Below are 19470 nucleotides of genomic sequence, written 5' to 3' on the forward strand. Positions count from 1 at the left end.
TGTTTAACATAGTCTTTTTTGGGTTGTATGTTGCAGGAGTATTATGCAGACTTTGTTGCTGGTGATCCATATCATTTCACATTGAATATGGCATCAAACCACCTTTATATGATCCCAGCCGTTGTGGATCCCTCTGGTTTGCAACGCTTCTCCGATCGTGTTGTTGATGGAATTGCGGCAGTGTTTCTTGCGTTGAAACGAAGACCTGTCATCAGATATCAGAGGACCTCTGATACTGCAAAAAGGATCGCACAGGAAACAGCTGTAAGTGAAGTTGTTGGACGAGCTCTTGAAAATTTATTTCTTCCCGCTATTTTGCATGCATCTGATGGAACTAATTTCCAGCTTGCTTAGCTATAAAAGAGTCTATTTATTTCCGGTATCCTGTAGTCATTTGAAAGACACTTTCATGTTTCAGAAATTGATGTATCAGCATGAAAGCGCTCTTTTTGACTTTAGACGGACTGAAAGCTCTCCGCTGCTGCTTGTAATTGACAGAAGAGATGACCCGGTTACCCCATTGCTGAATCAGTGGACATACCAGGTTATCTTGACTAAATAAAATATTGTGCTACTCTATGGTATATTATGTACTCTGTGGTACAGATGCCTTGCTTTTCTAGTTGAATAAGACTTGCTCATTAAAGAGATTTTCTGTAGGCAATGGTGCACGAGCTCATAGGACTTCAGGATAATAAAGTGGACTTGAAAGCCATTGGAAGTCTTTCAAAAGATCAGCAAGTGGTTGGTTTTTTTCCAATGCCATAGACAGTATTATTAGTTGGGAACCTTATAGCTAATACATCTCGTTTCCTGGCAGGAGGTGGTTCTATCATCAGAACAAGATGCATTTTTCAAATCTAACATGTATGAAAATTTTGGGGATATTGGAATGAACATCAAGCGAATGGTAGATGACTTTCAGCAGGTGGCAAAGAGTAACCAGAATATCCAGACAGTAGGTACAAACATGGCTAGTCTAAACTATTTTCTACAAAGACGTTTATAAATAAAGTTTCTGGTGCTGGTTACAGTTATAATCTGTGAATGTGTTGGTTTTACAGAGGACATGGCCAGATTTGTTGATAACTACCCTGAGTACAAAAAGATGCAAGGCAACGTCTCAAAGCATGTAACTCTGGTTACTGAAATGAGCAAGCTAGTTGAAGCAAGGAAACTGATGATGGTTTCACAAACAGAGCAGGATTTGGCTTGCAATGGTGGCCAAGGAGCTGCATATGAGGTAGGGAATATCTGTGATGAATATTTACTTATACCTTTTACTCACTGTCCATGAGAAATCTTGCATTCATCAATAATAACTATTCAGAGAAGTGCTTTATTAGTAGCAATATGCAGAAGGTCTGACTGAATAATTCCACATTCAGTATCCGTTATGTCTTGCACTGGTCCCATACAAATATCCAGTGAGATGCAGTTTTGTAACAATCAAAGATCATCATAATTCATAGCTAGTTATGCAAACTTGTGTTGACCTCTGTTGTTAGCACGGAGATCTGAATCTCTTTTCATGCTTTATTTGCAGGCAGTTACGGATCTCTTAAGTAATGAAAGTGTGTCTGACATCGACCGACTACGTTTGGTAATGCTGTATGCTTTGCGCTATGAGAAAGAAAATCCCGTTCAGTTGATGCAACTGTTCAATAAATTGGCTTCACGGTCTCCAAAGTACAAACCAGGGGTACCATCTGTTTCCTTTTAGTTTTGCATTTCGTTCTTGTAGCTTTCAAAATATATGCTTCTGCATCTCCTTTTAGGGTAAATAGTGATTTATAATTCTGCTACTAGTATACTTGTTTACGATTGTTTAATTTCTCTCATGGTGGGTATTAATTATTATTCGGAATAACTTGATAAAAGTACCCTCAAATCCTACTTTAGATGCATGCTTTTTCATATCTTAACTTACTGAATGCCACACAACTGCAGCTAGTTCAATTTCTCTTGAAACAAGCTGGTATGGAGAAGCGTACTGGTGATCTATTTGGAAATAGAGATCTTTTGAATATAGCGCGCAACATGGCTCGTGGACTTAAGGTCTGCATCTGAGATTATACCTCTCCAGGAACATTCCATCTCTCCCGATATATCTCATGTTACTGATTTCTTGAAAAATACAGGGCGTTGAGAATGTCTACACTCAACATCAGCCCCTTCTGTTTCAAACAATGGAGAGCATAACCAGAGGGAGATTACGAGATGTGGACTACCCATTTGTTGGAGATCATTTTCAACAGGGACGGTATGTGCCACTAGTTCTTTCAAAGTATTAAAAGTCTAAACTACTCTCGCTTGACAGTTACGGATCTTTGCTATGCGTAAACTTACATCAACTAATCAAATTTTGCATAATTTATGGTTTATCAAGGCCACAAGAGGTGGTTATTTTCATGGTTGGTGGAACAACATATGAGGAATCGCGCTCTGTTGCACTACAAAATGCCACTAACTCCGGGATTCGATTTATTCTCGGTGGTAGCGCAGTACTTAATTCCAAGAGGTACGTTCAAGTAATTACACTAAACCGGGTAATGCAGGCGGTTTAAGACAGGTTCATCTGTGTGCAAATGAGCCTTGATCGGCTGGGGTTCCGAGTCAGAAACAGAATTAATCATATTATTAGGAATCAGCATTGGTTAGTTAAGTTATTGAACACATAAAAATTGGTGTTGAATGAATGATTAATTAGAAGGAATTGCAACTTGGTTTCATAAAACTGAATATCATAAGAATGTGAGCTGAAGAGTGATTTTGGTTGTCAGATTTCTCAAGGACTTGGAAGAAGCACAAAGGATATCAAGATCAGGTAGCCATATGGTGTAAAGATCCAAAAGAGTTTGTGTAAATTAGTCTTTAAGATTCTACCGTATGGTATGGAGAGCATAGAAGAAAGAACCACCAAACAAGAAATATATCATCATGATGATGGAGAGACAATGGAAAGAAGAAGAAGATATTGTGGTCAGGTTCGTCGAATCTTACGTATACAGACATGAATGACTACCCCATCAGAGAGATCGAGTTTTGGGGTTTGTGTGTATTCATCGTGGTACAGTTTAATTGGACCGTTCTTCGTACACAATTATGGCGGCTAATCAATCAAGTAATGTAACTTGAGGAAATTTTACTCCTCTATTGAAATTGGTTAAAATCATTTTTGCAAAATTAATTTTCGAAGAGAGAAAAACTAGAAAATCCTTTGGGCGTCCATAAAAAAAATAGGAGAATCTTCTTGTAATAAATGAACAAAAGATGTGACTGACGAGTGACGTCAACTAAAGTAAAGGCCGATTTGGGAAAGAGAATAAGAAAAGAGAAAACATAAGAACAGAGCTATTTGAGTATCTTATCTTATGTGTAGCTTGGCTACTGCTGCTGCCGTTGGATTTCTCGACTGTCAAATAGTAGAATACTAGTAAGTATGATGTGAGGTTGAGTGCAGAAGCTGACACATCTCTCTGTCTCTTCTCTGGAAGCATTCTTACTTCTTGTCCTTTCACACGTACACTGCACACTTCCCCATTCTGCCCTTAAAAACCATATATTTGCAATACATTCCAAAAATTTCTTTAACCTTTTTATTCTTGCATCCAAATTTCAGATTGTCACCAAAACGATTTAGTTCCAATCTGGTACCAAGTTGGATTTGGCTGATTAATTTTTTTTTTTTTGGAAGTCAACTTAACACGGTTCTCTCTTCTTCAAGTAATTGTTGTTATATTTTTTTATTAAAATGTCAAATCAGTCATTAATAAGAAATGAGGAGCTCGAGACGATATCTTCTCATATACTCCTCTGGCTTAGCTCATAAGCAGTCTCTGACTGTCCACTTCATATCAAAATTTATTTAATCAAATCATAGTGCACTACTAGACCCCTTCTCTGTCTCTTCTTTCCCTTCATCTTAATTGTCTCCTCTCTTATATTACTATTCAATTCAATTTAGTGACGTATTTAGTTCTATTTAACTAGACAGTTAATTAGTTTTCTGACTTTTGAAAATTTTGATTACTGTGTGCTTAGCCGTAGTTTCTAGCAAGCTCCCTCGGATTAACTCGGAAAAAAGGTTAAAGCGTGACGAAATAGATAAGACAGAAAAACAAAAACATAAACAAAAAGAGCCAAAGAGGGATTACTTATCAAAGTGTGGTTGAAAGTGATGGTTCGGTTTGGTTATTGTTAATTACAGTTTCGACTTCAGATATTTTGTCTGATATCTTCTTATATACACCTTACCGTCCTTATCATATGATTCTGATTTAATATCTATCGGAAAAGCTACCGATTATGATTATATACATTTTTATACAAAGAATGCAAAGAACAAGGAAAATTTATCTTCCCAACTTCATGAAAAAGTCTGTGCTTAGAGCTCTTTTTAACTTATATCATATGGTGATATTGAATTACTGATATACTATTTTCTTACTATCACGGTATCACCTAAAATGATTTCGATTAATTAGGCTTCTCTATCGTTTTGTTTTCTCATCTCACATGTTAATTAAACTCTCACTGTTTTCTTTTCTTAAAATTTTGATCTACAATTCACCTAATTTTTCAACAAAAAAAAAAACCATATAATAAACGTTCAAGATAAATTATTTAGTTGACTAATTCTTCCGTTTCAAGGGAAGATAGTCCTCGTATCAAGAATATTATCCAACATAATCAATATACTCTTGAACCAAAAGAAGTTTATATATTAAAAGGGATATTCTTTTTCTTCCTAAAAATATTAGAGATTTTATCCATGTATCCTTCTCAAACGAATCAAATTTGAAACATAAACCACAAAAGCATTGTAACTTTGTAATCTCTTAACCCAAAAAAAAACATTATAAGTGAAAAAGCACATAGATAATTTTGAAAATATAGACGAAGCATCATCATTCGAAACTTAAAAACATTTTATATGGAGATTTGCATCACGACAAAAACATATTATATTTATATATCCCATCAGCTCTCGATACAAGTAGAAGATGCAATGATATAGCATCAGAAAAAACCTGACACAACAAGCCCCACTTTTTTTTTTTTCTTTAATGCAACACAAAAATCTCCAGAACACCCCCCAAAAAAAGAAATAATCTTTACGAAGCAAAGCAACGAACAAAAAACAACTCCGATCAATTTGTTTTACTAATTGAAGTACTCATAAAAACGAAAAACAAAAAACGCTGCGCATTCCTCTCAGAAAATAGGAAAACAACACTTAGTTTTGGAACCACTACCACTCACTGTCCAGCTCCTAGCTTCTTCACTACCATCATCATCAAACACAGACCAAGACCAAGACCCTTTCTTACACCTAGAGACTCTTCGACGATTCTCAGGTAGCCACTTGGACTGCATGTACCTCGAAGTCCTCCATGGTGGTCTAGACATTCCTTCTTTCTCCATCGACTTTTTCATCTCACCACAAACCAACGAAACTACTCTCCTGAGTCTTTCCTCTGTCGCCACGAACACTCTCGGAAGCAACTCAGTCATGTCTTTGTAAGCTTTTGTCTGTTTCGCCAGCTCAAACTGAGATTTGAAATCAAGATCAACTATCACACGTCTCAGCTGGATTATGTCATCCCCGTCGCCATCACCCTTCACCATGACGTCAATGTACTCATACTTCCTCGTGCACCTAAACACTCTACACCCTGTAAAACATTTTCACAAACAATAAATTACTTATTTCCACAAAACCCACAAAATTTAAAAATTCTTGACTTTATCAATATTTTCAAACAGTAAAGAAATAAGTCTTCAACTTATAAAAAAATTGGTAACATAGATATTTTCTAAAGTCTCAAATATATATATATACAGTTTTATTGATGAGTGTTAGTTTATTGTTTACCTTCAAGATGATCAAAAGAAGAGTCCCATGAGGTTTTGGAGAATGAAGCATCGTACCCGTAAGATCTGAGTTTAGAGACAATCTTTTTCATTACATCTCTCTTCTCGTCGTCTCCTTCGTATGATAATCTTTTTCTCTTCAGAAACGACTCTATCTTCTCTTCAAGATTCTTCTCCTCTTGTCCTTTTTCTCCAAGAATCTCCTGTTAATATTTTTAAAAATTTTGAATAATTAAATTTTCATCAATATGAAAAAGAAGTGAAAAATGCATTTGGGTGAAAAGAGATAAAACCTGAAGAGTGATAAGAGCTGTTGAAGACTTGTCCGTATGATCGGAGACTGTGATGGGAGATGACTCGATATAATCGAGCACAAGCTTCTCTAACTCTTCTTCTCCTAAACTTCCCATCTCAAAATATTCTCTCACCTGTCTCTTCCTATTCTTCTTGTTTTTTTTTTTTAGAGCAAGAAATGACTTACCTATGAGTCTCTCTTATGTGTATATAAAGTGTAATGAGGTGTGTCACAATCTTATCCATTCTTATTTGCATTATTAAATGAACTGTTTAATATTCGTTCTCTTATAAAAATGTTTGTTGTTTAATGCTTTATATTTATTTAACATGAGTTGAGTCGTGACTTTTCTTGTTTTCCCCCTTTTCGTCGAAATACAACGATTTTTGCTTTGCATACGCGACGGTATAAAAAGTCGTTTCATGTCATTTTCCACTTGTCGTATATACCACATATTTGATGATTGATATACGTGGAAACTTTATAGATAAAACTTCAATCTGAAGATAATTTTGGTAAGTCTTGATTTATTAAGTTTTAATTTGTTTTATAACGTCGAAACTGATATTTCATCTAGATGAAGTTAACATGAACGTAAACAGATTAGTATCATTCTTTATTTTTGTTTAAAAAGATGAAAGGCTGAATTTTGAAAGGTCAATGATGACAAAATGTTACAAATTTGATTGGTGTTGGTGACATTCTTCTTAGGCTCTTAGCTATAGTTTTAGTCTTTTAGCTAGAAAATGGTACCGTAACACTTAACATTGTCAAAGTATTATCTTTTGGTTATCATGATGCCAATAGAAAAGCCAAATACCAAAGCCTCACGAGATTAATATTGTATCTTCATTACTTTATCTGTGTCTATTCAAAGCAGATATATAATACACACGTCAATGACGTAATAGCATGTAACATAATGGTGATTGATGGCTAATCCATATTAGTATAAACTTTTAATAGATTTGTCTCACGCATGTGTATATACATACATACCGATCAAGATGATAATTTAATGCTATAATGACAATGGAATCTCTGAGAATATTATAATATCCGACTGACGGTAGCTGATAAATAATTCTATGATTTAGAAAGTCTTGATTTAGATGCTATTTAGTCACTTGGAATTATAAATTTTCATATGGGACAAAAGTTTTTTTTTTTTGGGGATATCAAATCTTGACGGTCAACGGACTTTCTTCGTTTCTCGTTGGGTCGATCGGCTAATGTTCAAAATCACTTTCAGCTTGGGCCTAATTAAGTTAATGGCCCAATGAGAGAACCCACACAAACATTACTTTCTCTCGTTGACTCCTTTTTCGAACGTTAAACGAAAGTTTAATAAACAATCTGAAGAGTTAAATAATCCATCCAATAGCTAAAATCAAATTGGTGATGTTGAATTTTGATGTGCAAGAGTACTGACACGTGATGATACCATGTTTGGTTTGAATATAACAAAGGTCTAAAGAAAAATTCAGATTTATTGTTATTCTAATTCTATAACATTATATCAAATATTTTCAAAACATTAATTTAATTTTAAAAAATCATTGAAAGAACATTGTGTTTGACTACAACAATTTAAGTTAATAAATGAACAAAAACATTAAAAAAAAAAAAAGGCAAAATATGAGCAAAACATAAATAAAATATGAGCAAAACATAAACAAAACATAAATAAAAAATAAGTCAAATTTTGTTATGTTTATTAACTTTACCATGAGCTTCGTACAATGTAACTGATATTATATCAAAAGAAAATGCATGAAAGAAAATGGAAACACTTAATATCATTAGCAAAAGATGGTTACTTTTAAGCTTGTAGCCCTTTAGAACTCAACTCTCAGTTGGGCTTTGGAGGAAGAGCAAACGAAAAATAAGAAAAAACAAAGGAAAATTGAAAATTTTATCCTCATAGCTCTCTCAATGATGGTGAGATTAGAAAGATGAATGAGAATAATGATGGTAAGATGATGATGATGAGCGATGGTTTAAATAATATGTGAAAATTACAAATCTAATCGATTTATTTTTTATGTTCCAATAATGTACATAAACTTTCTTTTTAATCAAACACAATAATTTATAGTAAATATTAATTTGCGTGAGAGTGATATGTGAACAACTGTTGTTCTCGTTATGGGTACATTGTTATGTAATTATCAGTCAGACTAACTTTTTCTTTGGTTATTAAAAACTTAAGAGGAAAACAAGAGCTTAATAAGTAGTAGGACGATCTCAACAAGACAACAACTAGACGCCTAAACTTACCTATATACAAATAAAACCAAATTTCTTTGACGGTGAGATGTAGATGCTAACTCAGATGTTAGTAGTTGCATTAACTTTACATTTTTCATTTTGTTGATTGATCTATTATATATTACTTTTGAGTTTTTATGATTATGAGATTTTAAGAAAAAGCAAAAAACATGTCACTTATATAATACTAGGTACATTCCCGTGCGTTGCACGGATTGTTGTTAGTTATTTTTAAAAAATTTTGTTTTTATAAATTGAATAATTTTAACTCATTTTCTTTTTGTTTATCTTATTTAAAAATGAACATTCTCTTTTCTTATTATTATTACTATTTTTTTGTGTTTTTGTATTTTGGAATTTGTACCTTTTTCATTACCTTTTATTTAAATATATATAAATATATTTGCTCACCCTTTTTGAAATGATCAAAGAAGTAAAAACCAGTTTCGCATTTTGAAATAATTTTATTATTCATGATTGTTTTGTTAGATTTAAAATGTATTAAAGCTTATTGTTGTTTTGTGATTTAACCAGCTTGCAATAGATTCATGATGAAATTTGTGGTGTAAAATCTGTCAAATTTGATTAATATTAAATTTGAAAAATGTTTTTGTCGAAATAGTTATTATTCATAAAAGATTGCCAATATTCACATCATATCACTACTACACATACAAATCTTCTTACTATACCATTATAAATTAAACATGTTTACTTTTGGAATACAGCAACTAAGTCATTCTCTTTTCGTAATAATTAAATATAATTTCTCTATATAAATAATTTTTGGAGTTGACTATGTATAAAAATATACTTTTATGTGGTTGGAAAAAAATATACTTTTATGTATTTCAATGTCATTCATTCATCTTATGTGTTCTGCAAATAAATTAACAAAATGATCATATTTACTTTAAAAAATCAATCGTTATAAAAAAACACACTATATATACAAAGAGTTTAAAACATGGCAAAACATGACGACACACACACACATATATATATATATATATATATATATATATTTGTTCTATCCTAATCAGCACATGAATTAATATTTAATAGCTAATAATAACTTTTTGAGAAGAGGTACTATATTTTGTAAGTATGATATTAGAACACTAATTATATAGGTGATGACCTTTATTTTTGTTTGGAAGATTTTGTTGATAATTTGGGATGTAGTTCAATATCAAATTTAGTTTAAACGTAAATAAATCTTAAGCCCAAATATATGCTTTTGGATATTTAAAAATAAATGTATTCTCCTAATTTGTATTTGGAATGTAATACTTATTTGCAATAGTTTTGGAAGTTAAAATTAAAAGTAGTCATAAAAGTTTGAGCTGAAGGTTTGCATTAAGAATTAATTTAAATAGAGTGATAATTTAATATTTAAGCTTGATAGGACGGATAGTAGGCTTGTTTTGTGTGGTATGAGTGTGCGTAAAGCTTAGATATCTTCTTGAAGCTCACATATAAGAATACAATACAAAGATATGAGGAATTGTTTTATTATTTTTTGAGTAATATAAAAACACTTTTGTTAATTATTGGCGTTTATATTAAAATCCAGGAAAAAACAAAACATCAAATAAAAAGCAGAACAAAGCTGATAAGAAAAGAGGTTTAAAAATTGAATCCCCTTGTGTATTTTCAATGAGAGAGTGCTATGTACATCATCTTCCACGGCACGATCAGACTGTTGGCTACTCACCAAACTCTCATCAGATTCTTCCATAACAACTTTTGGTTATTTTTTGGTGATATTTTAGAAGCAAAAATAGGGATTAGCTGATGGAAGCAGTTGAATATAAGATAATGTAATCTACATATAAAATATTTATCTATGTTTTTTTTTTCTTTCGGTAAGACAAGCCAATTCATCTATCTATGTTAAATATATGACTAATCACCTAATAGAGCGTTGGTTTTTGAGCTATCGGGATTCAAAACTGGATGTGTTGCTCATGTTGTAGGAGAGTTTAGATATTACTATATTTTATGAAAATCTTTGGTAATTTAGTTTGGAAATAGGAAGATGGTAGGCTTTAGTTAAGCAATAGATGCTATTAGAAAAGAAAAAAAAAATTTAAATCTAGGCTAGCTGTATATACACGAGTTATTTATAATATGGGCTCATTTAGTGGTAATATGTGGATTTTGAAATATGGACAAATGACCTGTAAGATTTTATAGGTTCATTTTGAGAATGTTTGTTTTTGGGACAATAGAGATGGATCTTCAAAAAAAAAAAAAGTAAGATACATATAATATAGTCTCTAAAATTAAAATCAATAATTAAGCTTTTAAAATAATATTTAATTTGTTTTTTAACACATACAACAATAACCAACCAACCAACCAACAAAAAAAAACACAAAAATGTATAATATCTAAGATGAAGTGAAAGAGAATGAGAGAATGAAAAATGAGTATTTATAGGATAGCAAGTGATGAGAGTTACAATTTAGAAACTAAAAAATATGGGAGTTAATTCTAATTTATTGTGTGTTGAATAAAATTGAGTGGAGAAATAAAGTTAATGTATATTTATTTTATTTCAGTTTTAATATTAAAGTGTGAGTTAAATGTATATGATTAAATGTGTTTTATTTATTGTTTTGATTGAATCTTTTTAGCTTTATATTAAAGGGTGAGTTAAATTTAAATGACTGAATGTGTTTTATTTGTGGTTTAAATGGAAATGTTTTTTTTCAGTTTTCTATTAAATTGTGAGTTAAATGTATAAGATAAAATGTGTTTTACTTATGGTTTAATTGAAATTATTGTTTTAGTTTTATATTAAAGTTTAATTTTAATGTGTATGATTATATGTCTTGTTTTTGGATTAATTGAAAATATATATTTTTAGTTTTACATTTAAAGTGTGAGTTATATTTATTTGATTAAATATGTTTTATTGGTAGTTTAGTTAAATTTCTGGTGAATAAGGTTTTCGGACAGGTATCAGTTTTACAGTAGCCACATGTCAAGCTGTGGAAGAAAGTTTTAGGAGGTATCCTACTTTATTATATAAGAAAGTTTAATTTTAAAGTGTATAATTAAATGTCTTATTTATGGATTAATTGAATATATATTTTTTAGTTTTATATTTAAAGTGTGAGTTATATGTATTTGATTAAATGTGTCATGTGGTAGATAGATAGAGCTTCTTAAAAGGTGTAACCCTACTTTATTATATTAGATATATTGACAATATAAGCAAAAAACATGTCACTAAAACATGCCTATCATTATCAATATAAGTTATATTGATAATGATACGCCTAATATGTTGAGAAGATAAAGCCCAATTGTTTTTTCAAGTATTGGACTTAAAAAATTCGTTATGCCCATAAGGGCATCTTTAAAGGGATAACACTTTTTAGTGTTCTTAAGTTAAATATATTAGGAAAATAATCTAAGATCACTTGTTAAAAACTTTTGCTAAAAAGTTAGTTATAGGGAGAACATGGTTAAGATCAGTAGATTTAATAATAAAATATTCTTAAACATTTTAAAATTATAAAATCTAATAAATTTAGTATATAATATTACAATAAAACTTATTACAATTATATAATATTTCTTAAACATTTTTAAAAACTTATAAACTTTTAAAATATAAATATTATAAAAAAACATTTAAATTTTTTACTTATAAAACATATAATAAAATTCATAATACAATACCAAATATTAATGAAACAACAAAACATTGTAAATAATATTTTGTAAATAATGTCATTAAATACTGGTGATTGATCAAGAACATTTAAATCGCTACAAGTACCTGGAGCTCCAAAAAATGCGTGCCATATCCAGAGATCTTGTGAAGCTACGGCCTCCAAAACAATTGTTGGCTTACCGGTGCCTCGTGAATACATTCCTTTGACTTTGAGATGTTTGTAAATTATGCATGTGACTTTGCGGACAAACTCAAGAGTGATAATGTTCCTTGTGACAAAGCAAACAAATCAGTACAAATACATGTGACTCAAGCGGACAAACTCAAAAAACATAAGTGACTCTGTCCAAACAAAGCAAACAAATGCATGTGACTTTGCGGACAAACTCAAGAGTGATAATGTTCCTTGTGACAAAGCAAACAAATCAGTACAAATACATGTGACTCAAGCGGACAAACTCAAAAAACATAAATGACTCTGTCCAAACAAAGCAAACAAATGCATGTGACTGAAGCGGACAAACTCAAATTCAAAGTACGTTCGAAACACCAAACAAATAAGACAACAACATCCCAAACTCAGCAAACAACATCCTTTACTTGAGCCTCTGATAGACGTGGTCCTTGAGGTGCATGACTTGGTCCTTGAGCTGGATCACCAAAAGCTTGAGCTGGATCATTTGGTCGTTGAGCTGGATGACTTGGTCCTTGAGCTCAACGATCACTTCGTCGTTACGCTGGTTGACTTGGTCGGTCCGCTGGTTCGTAAGACTAGGTCGTCCAACCTCGGCTGGTTGTGTCACATGAGCAGGTAGTGGAACCAATATCTCACGGCCCGTAAGACTAGGTCGTCCAACCGATGGTGTAGGTTCATAGTAACAGGTCTCAGCCTCTGATTCTGAATCATCACTATAGTCTAGTGGGCTGTTTATGCCATAGTCACAATCAGAGAACATATCTTCGTCTACCTGAAATAAAAAACAAATGCGTATTCATAAAAAACATAATAAACAGAGGATTAAGCCAAGGGTTACACAAACATATGCGTATTCATTAAAAACAAATAAACATAGGATTAAGCCAAGGGTTACACAAACATATGCGTATTCATTAAAAACAAATAAACATAGGATTAAAACATAAAAACATAGGATTAAAACATAAAAACATATGATTAAAACATAAAAACATAGGATTAAAAACATAAAAACATTGGACTAACATAGTAAAAATGTTCTCAGTTTCGCAAGTTGTTAGTCTAGGAAGCACACTCAAGTACAACAAATATAACTCAGTCTCGCAAGAACAAAAACTAATCATACTATCTCTCACCACTAGTTTTAATGCTTTCATATATATCTCAGTCTCGCAAGTTTTAAAATTTAAACTACTGCCTAAAACACAACACCAATCAAATCATCCAAGTTTAATCAAACCTAATCAAACAAGCACAAAATAAACCTAATCTCGCAAGCAAAAAATAACCGAAATCAAACAAGCAAGAAACTAAACCAAATCAACCGACAATCACAACACTGTCAATATACACTAACCTTGAGATTCTTATCGTTTGATGATGCAGGTTTGATGATCCTTCTCCTCGATTTAATTTCCAATGTTTAATTTCACCTAGAAGCCTCATCAAAGAAACAAGCAAAATGGATTAATCATTACTGTAACAACACACGAGATTCGAAATAGTGTAACAACACACGAGCAAAATGGATCCAAAATTACTCAAACATAAGCGAAATACTGTAACAACACACGAGACTCAAGTAAAAGCGATAAACCATTACTGTAAATTAACTCAAACAGATTCGAAATTGACTCACAAGGTTTGACTGTAACAACAAACGCGACTCAAAATCGTATCAAACAACACACAAGACTCAAAATTGACTCAAACATATCCTATGTTAGGTGCATGACTTGGCCAGACGAGACTAAATCCTAACCTAATTCAAATATTTTCAAAGATTTCAATACCCTAAATCGATGACAGATCCATGGAACCAAGAAGATGATATTACCATTACCTTTCTTCGCCGGAGATGAGACGAGACAGACGAGACGCCGGAGATAGACGAGACGCCGGAGACAAACGAGACGAGTAGACGGTAAAGAGATCGCCGACGAGACAGATGAGACAGCGGCGACGGAGGAGACTACGAGATCTCTTGCAGAGAAGGTGAGGAGCTTCGCAAGACAGCTGAGAACGTCGAGAGGAAAAGCTTGCAGAGACGCCGGACACAGACGAGCTCGCAGAGACGGTTACGAAGAGATCGGCACAGAATCGCCCTTTGAAGACCAGAGAAGATGAACCTTAGGTCGATAAAACCAAAGAAGAGGAAACCAAATAAAACACTCGACCCCCAAATAATTCTTTCCAATAAATTTTGGACACGTCGCTCAAGAACACAACTCAAAACAGTTGCGAAATAAGCACATGTTTTGGTCCAAAAGTCCAGTTTCGAATATTTTGGATTAAAAATAACATCAAGCACACCCCTAAAGATGGCCCGATAAAGATGGCCTAAGAGTTCACAAATCTAACTTCCATTAATTGTTGAATGAAATAGTGTTTGTGAAACACTATTTGCAGGTTTTTTTTTTTTTTTAAAAGAAAAAAGTAGTGTTTCATCCTAACAAAGTATATGATTAATTTATCCAAACAGAAAGACATGCTTAATGTAAATGTTTGATTGGTTAACGACTTTAATTGTAGGTTTAAACGCTTTCAGAACTTAATTTGTGGGTAGAAACTGAATGGAAAATATGAAACTGATTTGAAAGTAGTAAAATGTGGCTATACGTTCAAATTTGGTTATTTATTTTTGTTAAAAACTAAACCACACTAGCGTAATATGTAATTGCTGAAATGAATGAAAGAATTACATGTGTATCTGATCAAGATGATATTATTGATGTTATCATGACGATGAAATCTCTAAGATATAATTATATTAATCCGACTGACAGTAGCTATTAATCCAATTAATGATTTAGAAAATCTTAGTTTGGATTTTTCAAAATGTGGTTGAAGCATAGCTATAGGCAGGAACCTTAGCAAGCTTCTGGTCTTTCATCATATTCCTAACTCTCTCAACATCTTTCCACATCCCTCTGAGTGCATACACATTAGCCAAGACAACATACACACCATCATTCCAAGGCTCGAGCTCCACCATGTGTTGAGCCACCCACTCAGCCATCTCAACGTCTCCAAACTTCTCACACACACCCATCAAACAACCCCAAACCATCACGTTAGGCTTCATTGGCATCCTTTCCACCACTTTCTTGGCCTCCTCAAGCTGCCCATCCCTGCTCAACAAATCAACTATGCATCCGTAGTGAGATAACCCCGGTTCTAGTTCGAATTCTGACTTCATCATTGCGAAATACGCTTTTCCTTCCTCCACAAGACCTCCATGGACGCAAGCACTGAGAACCCCCACGAACGTGACCTTGTTTGGTTTAACACCGATCTCTCTCATCTGACGGAAGCATTCCAAGGCCTCTAATGTATTCCCGTTAGCTGCGTAACTCATGATCATGGAACTCCAGGAGACAACGTTTCTCTGTGGCATTTTCTCGAACACTTGACTCGCTAAATCCATACGACCGCATTTCCCATACATATCAATGAGCGAATTCATCATCATGATATCAGATTTGTCTTGAGTTTTAGCTTGTAGAACGCATTTATGCAACTGGGAAGCTAAGCTCAAGTTACCTAATCCACCACAAGCTGAAGTCACACTCACCATAGTGAAATCATCCGGCTCAAACCCACTCCTTTTCATCTCCGTAAACATTTCCACAGCCTCATCAGCTCTCCCCGCGTGATTCAACCCTCCGATAACAGCGTTCCAAGACCCCAGCTTTCTCTCAGGATTTTCATCGAACACCTTACGTGCATTCTCAAATTCCCCTGCTTTGAAATACAACGTTATAAACCCACTCTCGCAGAACTCATCTCCGACGAACCCTAACCTCACGGCGACGGAATGAAGCTGCTTTCCCATCGGAAAGTCATGAATCTGAACGGCGGCTTTGATTACAATCGGAAGAGTGTATCGATCGGGCAAAACATTTGATCTCACCATGCCGAGGTACACTTGAACTGCATCGAGAGGAGAATCATGTCGTATGTAAGATCGCATGATGTTGTTCCATAAGAAAGGGATCGGGTAATGATCGAGGATGCGTGAACGGAAGATATCACCATGGATCCGACGGACACGAGCAAGACTAGTGCAGTTTGATAACAGAGTAGCCAAGAGTTTGTTTCGATCTTGAGGCGATAGAGACGTAATCGAGGAAGCTGAGACAGAGGCGAAATGATTCAGACGGAAGTGATTTGTTCTCGTCTTAGTTGTAACATGAAGCTTGGAGATGAGACTAGAGAAGAAGAACATGTGTATCTTCTTGTTTTTGTCCTGATCCAAATTATAACAAAACTCTTCTTAAAAGCTTTTAAACTAGGATGTTATGTAATGTAAGTTAACACAAAGATCTGATATATGAAGTTGAAAGATTGTATTAGAGTAGAGTTCAGAGACTCACACAAGTCGCAACAACATAGATACTGAATCAAAAGTAAACACTGTTTCAACAGATCCAAAGATAACAAGTTATATATTGAATCAAACAAAGGTTTCGTTGTCATGATTTTTCAACGGCCACTGCGTTCGAAATTGATCTTGGTACGACCAGATCCGCCATGGTCATCCCTTGAAGAGCTACCACCACCGCCACTTGCTCTCATTGTTCCTCCAGACCCGATTTTGTCCAAAGGTTTCTTACCTTTCTTCAAATCAGAAACCCACCTGTCTAGACCGAAAGGATCTTGTTCCTCTTCCTTCTCAAACTCAACAGGTCGGTCTCTCTTGGTACCAGCCCTCTCGGAAGCCCCTGTGAAAGCTTTGTCAGGTTTAAACCTTTCAGTGTTCTTGATCTTGTCGAGCTGTTCATCTGCGTTTCCATACATTTCTTCATCGTTATCCTTCTTTGGCTTGTACAGCGTTGAAAGAGTGGGTTGTGCAGTAAACAAGCCTTTGTCATATAAATTGTATTGGTCATCAGCAGCGAATCCAGAGTCCATTCCTTTGTCCTGGTTAAACAGCCGTTGATCATACATAACTTCACCGCCTTTCCCTCCTGTAGATGCCATTCCAAGAGCAACTTTCTCACTGATATCACGGTCTCTGTCTCTTGTGATCTTGCTCTTCTTCCCCATGGCAGCATCTTTAGCTTCCAACCTTCTCTCCCTCTCTCTTTCCCTACGACGCTCTTCTCGGATCTTCTCTCTCTGAATCCGTTCCTCCCTTTCCTCTCTAGTCTCTTTTGGCCCTTCCCTCTCTCTTTCCCTTTCTCTCTCCCGGTCATAGTTGTCATAATCACCCCTTGGGTTGTCATAATCACCCCTTGGGTTGTCATAATCACCCCTTGGGTCAACACTTTCACTCCTACCCCTGTCAGATCTGTCAGATGCGACAGGCATAGTCACAGCAGCACCAGTTCTTTCAGAGCGAGCTTTTTGGGCAAGAGCCCTCAATTCCTGCTCTTTCCTTTCCTTCTCCTTCATTGACATCTCTTTTTGCACCTTTGAACGCATTGAAACAGCCTCTCTAGCTTTCTGCTCAGCTACATAAAGCGCCTCTGATAACTTGGCAAAGTTATCATTGATCTGAACGTCCTGTAAGCCTCTTCCATCAGCAGCTAGACGTTTATCAAGAGGAATTGTGTAACCCTTTGGATTCTTCCAATTGGAGATACAAGGAGGGATTTTCCAGTCTTGTTGGTCCTTGACAGTAACAGGCCTGGGAGGTGAATGCATGACCGGAACAGGAGGAGAACCAGAAGCCTTTGGGACTCTCTTATGCTTGAACTTTGGTGGATCAAGTGGATCTACAGGCATCTCCACCATCCTAATAATCCTCTCTTTAGCACCGGAATTGAACGCTGCAGATTGCTGAGAAGGCTTATACTTAATGTACTTCGACTCACCCGACTGCCTTGCTACATTACTAGGTTGCGCTGCACTAAGTCTCACATTCACAATCTTCTCAATGGCAGCTTTTGTTTCCTCAGCAGTCTCCTGTATCTCCTTCTGCAATTCCTCCTCTTCATCCAATACAGTATCCAAGTATCCCTCATCTTTGAGAATCTTTGGAATAATATCCTTATGCTGAGAATAAACAATCTTTTTAGAGTTCTCATTCTGCCTCACAATAGCGTCAAAGACAACGTTACCCTGAGCATCAACAGTAACAGGAAGAGTCTTGGCTCCAGGCTTATTTGATTTATTCCTACCCATACCAAGAGGATACTGAGCAAGATGAATCTCAGGGAAAGCACCACCATCACCAAAATCCTCAGGGTTCTTGGGACGGAAACCTTGACGTTTCAGGTAAACAGGCACCACTTTAAAGGTGATGGTTGCGGTCTTCTCGGCCTCGTTTTCAACGAAACGGTTTTTGAACCATGGATCATTAGAATGATCATAATGCGTGGTAGTGGTTGATTTGGGGTCAGGTAAAAGGTCTTTAAGAGGCGTCATGGCTAGAAAAGTTCCAACTCTCGCGAATCAGGTCTCCTGCAAACAAAGAACAACAAGCTTAATACCATCTGAAGATAATACCTTAATCCGTAATTAGAACTACAAGCTTCTGAATGGTAAAAAGCCACAGATCTCCCAGAAATTAGGGTTTCTAGCGATAAAAACTCGAGGCAACAAATTAGATCCCGACTAAATTCCGATCAAATCCTGACAAATCTGGGATGAATACACTACAATACAACGGAGAAACAAAAAAAAAAAAAAAACAAATCGGGGATTAACAATCGTTTAAACTTTTGAGATCGATAAAAAACCTAAAAAAGAAACAGTAGAAAACGAAACCATAGGAGGAAAGCTGGAAAAAAAGAAAGTGTCGAAGGAGATAAGTCGAAGAAGCTTACCCAATCGACGCTGTGCGATGCGGCGGTGAGCTATGGAGAAGAACGAACGGAGGAGGTGAAGCTTGGTTTCTCCAAAATCAGGCGTGCAGCCTTTTTAGGGTTTGATTAGATTTTTTTTTTTTTTTTATCTTTTAAAAGAATATCTAAGTCGGTCATCAAAAAAAAAGTCAAAAAAATAAAAGATATCGTCGCCTGAGAGATTCGAACTCTCGCGGGGAAACCCCATGCACTTAGCAGGCGCACGCCTTAACCACTCGGCCAAAGCGACTTTTTAATATACGCTTGACCAATATAGTATATAATAACACTGTCTTGAAAACATAAATATAATATATTTCTGAAGAAATATTGAAATATTTTTTTTAAG

General features: G+C 34.7%; 4 protein-coding genes, 1 long non-coding RNA gene and 1 other non-coding gene across 7 annotated transcripts in view; 1 reads left to right on the plus strand and 5 right to left on the minus strand.

Annotated features, from left to right (window-relative positions):
• Nucleotides 1–3190, plus strand: part of LOC104713379 (vacuolar protein sorting-associated protein 45 homolog) — a 5569-nt gene extending 2379 nt beyond the window's left edge. The window contains exons 6-13 of the mRNA XM_010430480.2: nt 661–744; nt 821–962; nt 1065–1243; nt 1547–1702; nt 1951–2058; nt 2142–2263; nt 2390–2521; nt 2784–3190. Of these exons, the coding sequence (XP_010428782.1) occupies nt 661–744; nt 821–962; nt 1065–1243; nt 1547–1702; nt 1951–2058; nt 2142–2263; nt 2390–2521; nt 2784–2844 (984 nt within the window). The 3' untranslated portion in view covers nt 2845–3190. The remainder of the gene's footprint in view (nt 1–660; nt 745–820; nt 963–1064; nt 1244–1546; nt 1703–1950; nt 2059–2141; nt 2264–2389; nt 2522–2783) is intronic.
• LOC104713381 lies at nt 4991–6333 on the minus strand. The gene is made up of 3 exons (XM_010430481.2): nt 6171–6333; nt 5879–6080; nt 4991–5678 (listed from the first exon to the last, which is right to left on the minus strand). The coding sequence occupies exons 1-3, from the start codon at nt 6285–6287 to the stop codon at nt 5218–5220; spliced, it is 780 nt and encodes a 259-aa protein (XP_010428783.1). The 5' UTR covers nt 6288–6333; the 3' UTR covers nt 4991–5217.
• LOC104713382 lies at nt 12391–14538 on the minus strand. Its single transcript, XR_755606.2, has 3 exons — nt 14174–14538; nt 13688–13763; nt 12391–13102 (listed from the first exon to the last, which is right to left on the minus strand). It is a non-coding gene; the product is annotated as an uncharacterized LOC104713382 (long non-coding RNA).
• Nucleotides 15071–16651, minus strand: LOC104713383 (pentatricopeptide repeat-containing protein At1g77170-like). The gene has a single exon (XM_010430482.2). The coding sequence runs from the start codon at nt 16556–16558 to the stop codon at nt 15164–15166; it is 1395 nt and encodes a 464-aa protein (XP_010428784.1). The 5' UTR covers nt 16559–16651; the 3' UTR covers nt 15071–15163.
• LOC104713384 (SNW/SKI-interacting protein-like) lies at nt 16658–19221 on the minus strand. Of its 2 annotated transcripts, XM_019229495.1 has the most exons (3): nt 19104–19221; nt 17586–18738; nt 16658–17543 (listed from the first exon to the last, which is right to left on the minus strand). In XM_019229495.1, the coding sequence occupies exons 2-3, from the start codon at nt 18700–18702 to the stop codon at nt 16816–16818; spliced, it is 1845 nt and encodes a 614-aa protein (XP_019085040.1). In that variant the 5' UTR covers nt 18703–18738; nt 19104–19221; the 3' UTR covers nt 16658–16815. The 2 variants fall into 2 exon arrangements, with proteins under 2 accessions (XP_019085040.1, XP_010428786.1); XM_010430484.2 differs by having other exon boundaries at nt 16658–18738.
• TRNAS-GCU lies at nt 19290–19371 on the minus strand. Its single transcript has one exon. It is a non-coding gene; the product is annotated as a tRNA-Ser (tRNA).

This window comes from Camelina sativa, chromosome 9, assembly GCF_000633955.1.
Source record: "Camelina sativa cultivar DH55 chromosome 9, Cs, whole genome shotgun sequence".
Lineage (NCBI taxonomy): Eukaryota > Viridiplantae > Streptophyta > Magnoliopsida > Brassicales > Brassicaceae > Camelina > Camelina sativa.

Excerpts from the sequence above, each read along its gene's own strand:
- LOC104713383 (XM_010430482.2), bottom strand. The coding sequence starts at position 16,558 with ATGTTCTTCTTCTCTAGTCTCATCTCCAAGCTTCATGTTACAACTAAG.
- LOC104713381 (XM_010430481.2), bottom strand. The coding sequence starts at position 6,287 with ATGGGAAGTTTAGGAGAAGAAGAGTTAGAGAAGCTTGTGCTCGATTAT. Across the intron at positions 6,081-6,170 it reads CAGCTCTTATCACTCTTCAG|GAGATTCTTGGAGAAAAAGG; the intron begins GTTTTATCTCTT and ends AAATATTAACAG. Across the intron at positions 5,679-5,878 it reads TTCTTTTGATCATCTTGAAG|GGTGTAGAGTGTTTAGGTGC; the intron begins GTAAACAATAAA and ends AATGTTTTACAG.
- LOC104713384 (XM_010430484.2), bottom strand. The coding sequence starts at position 18,702 with ATGACGCCTCTTAAAGACCTTTTACCTGACCCCAAATCAACCACTACC.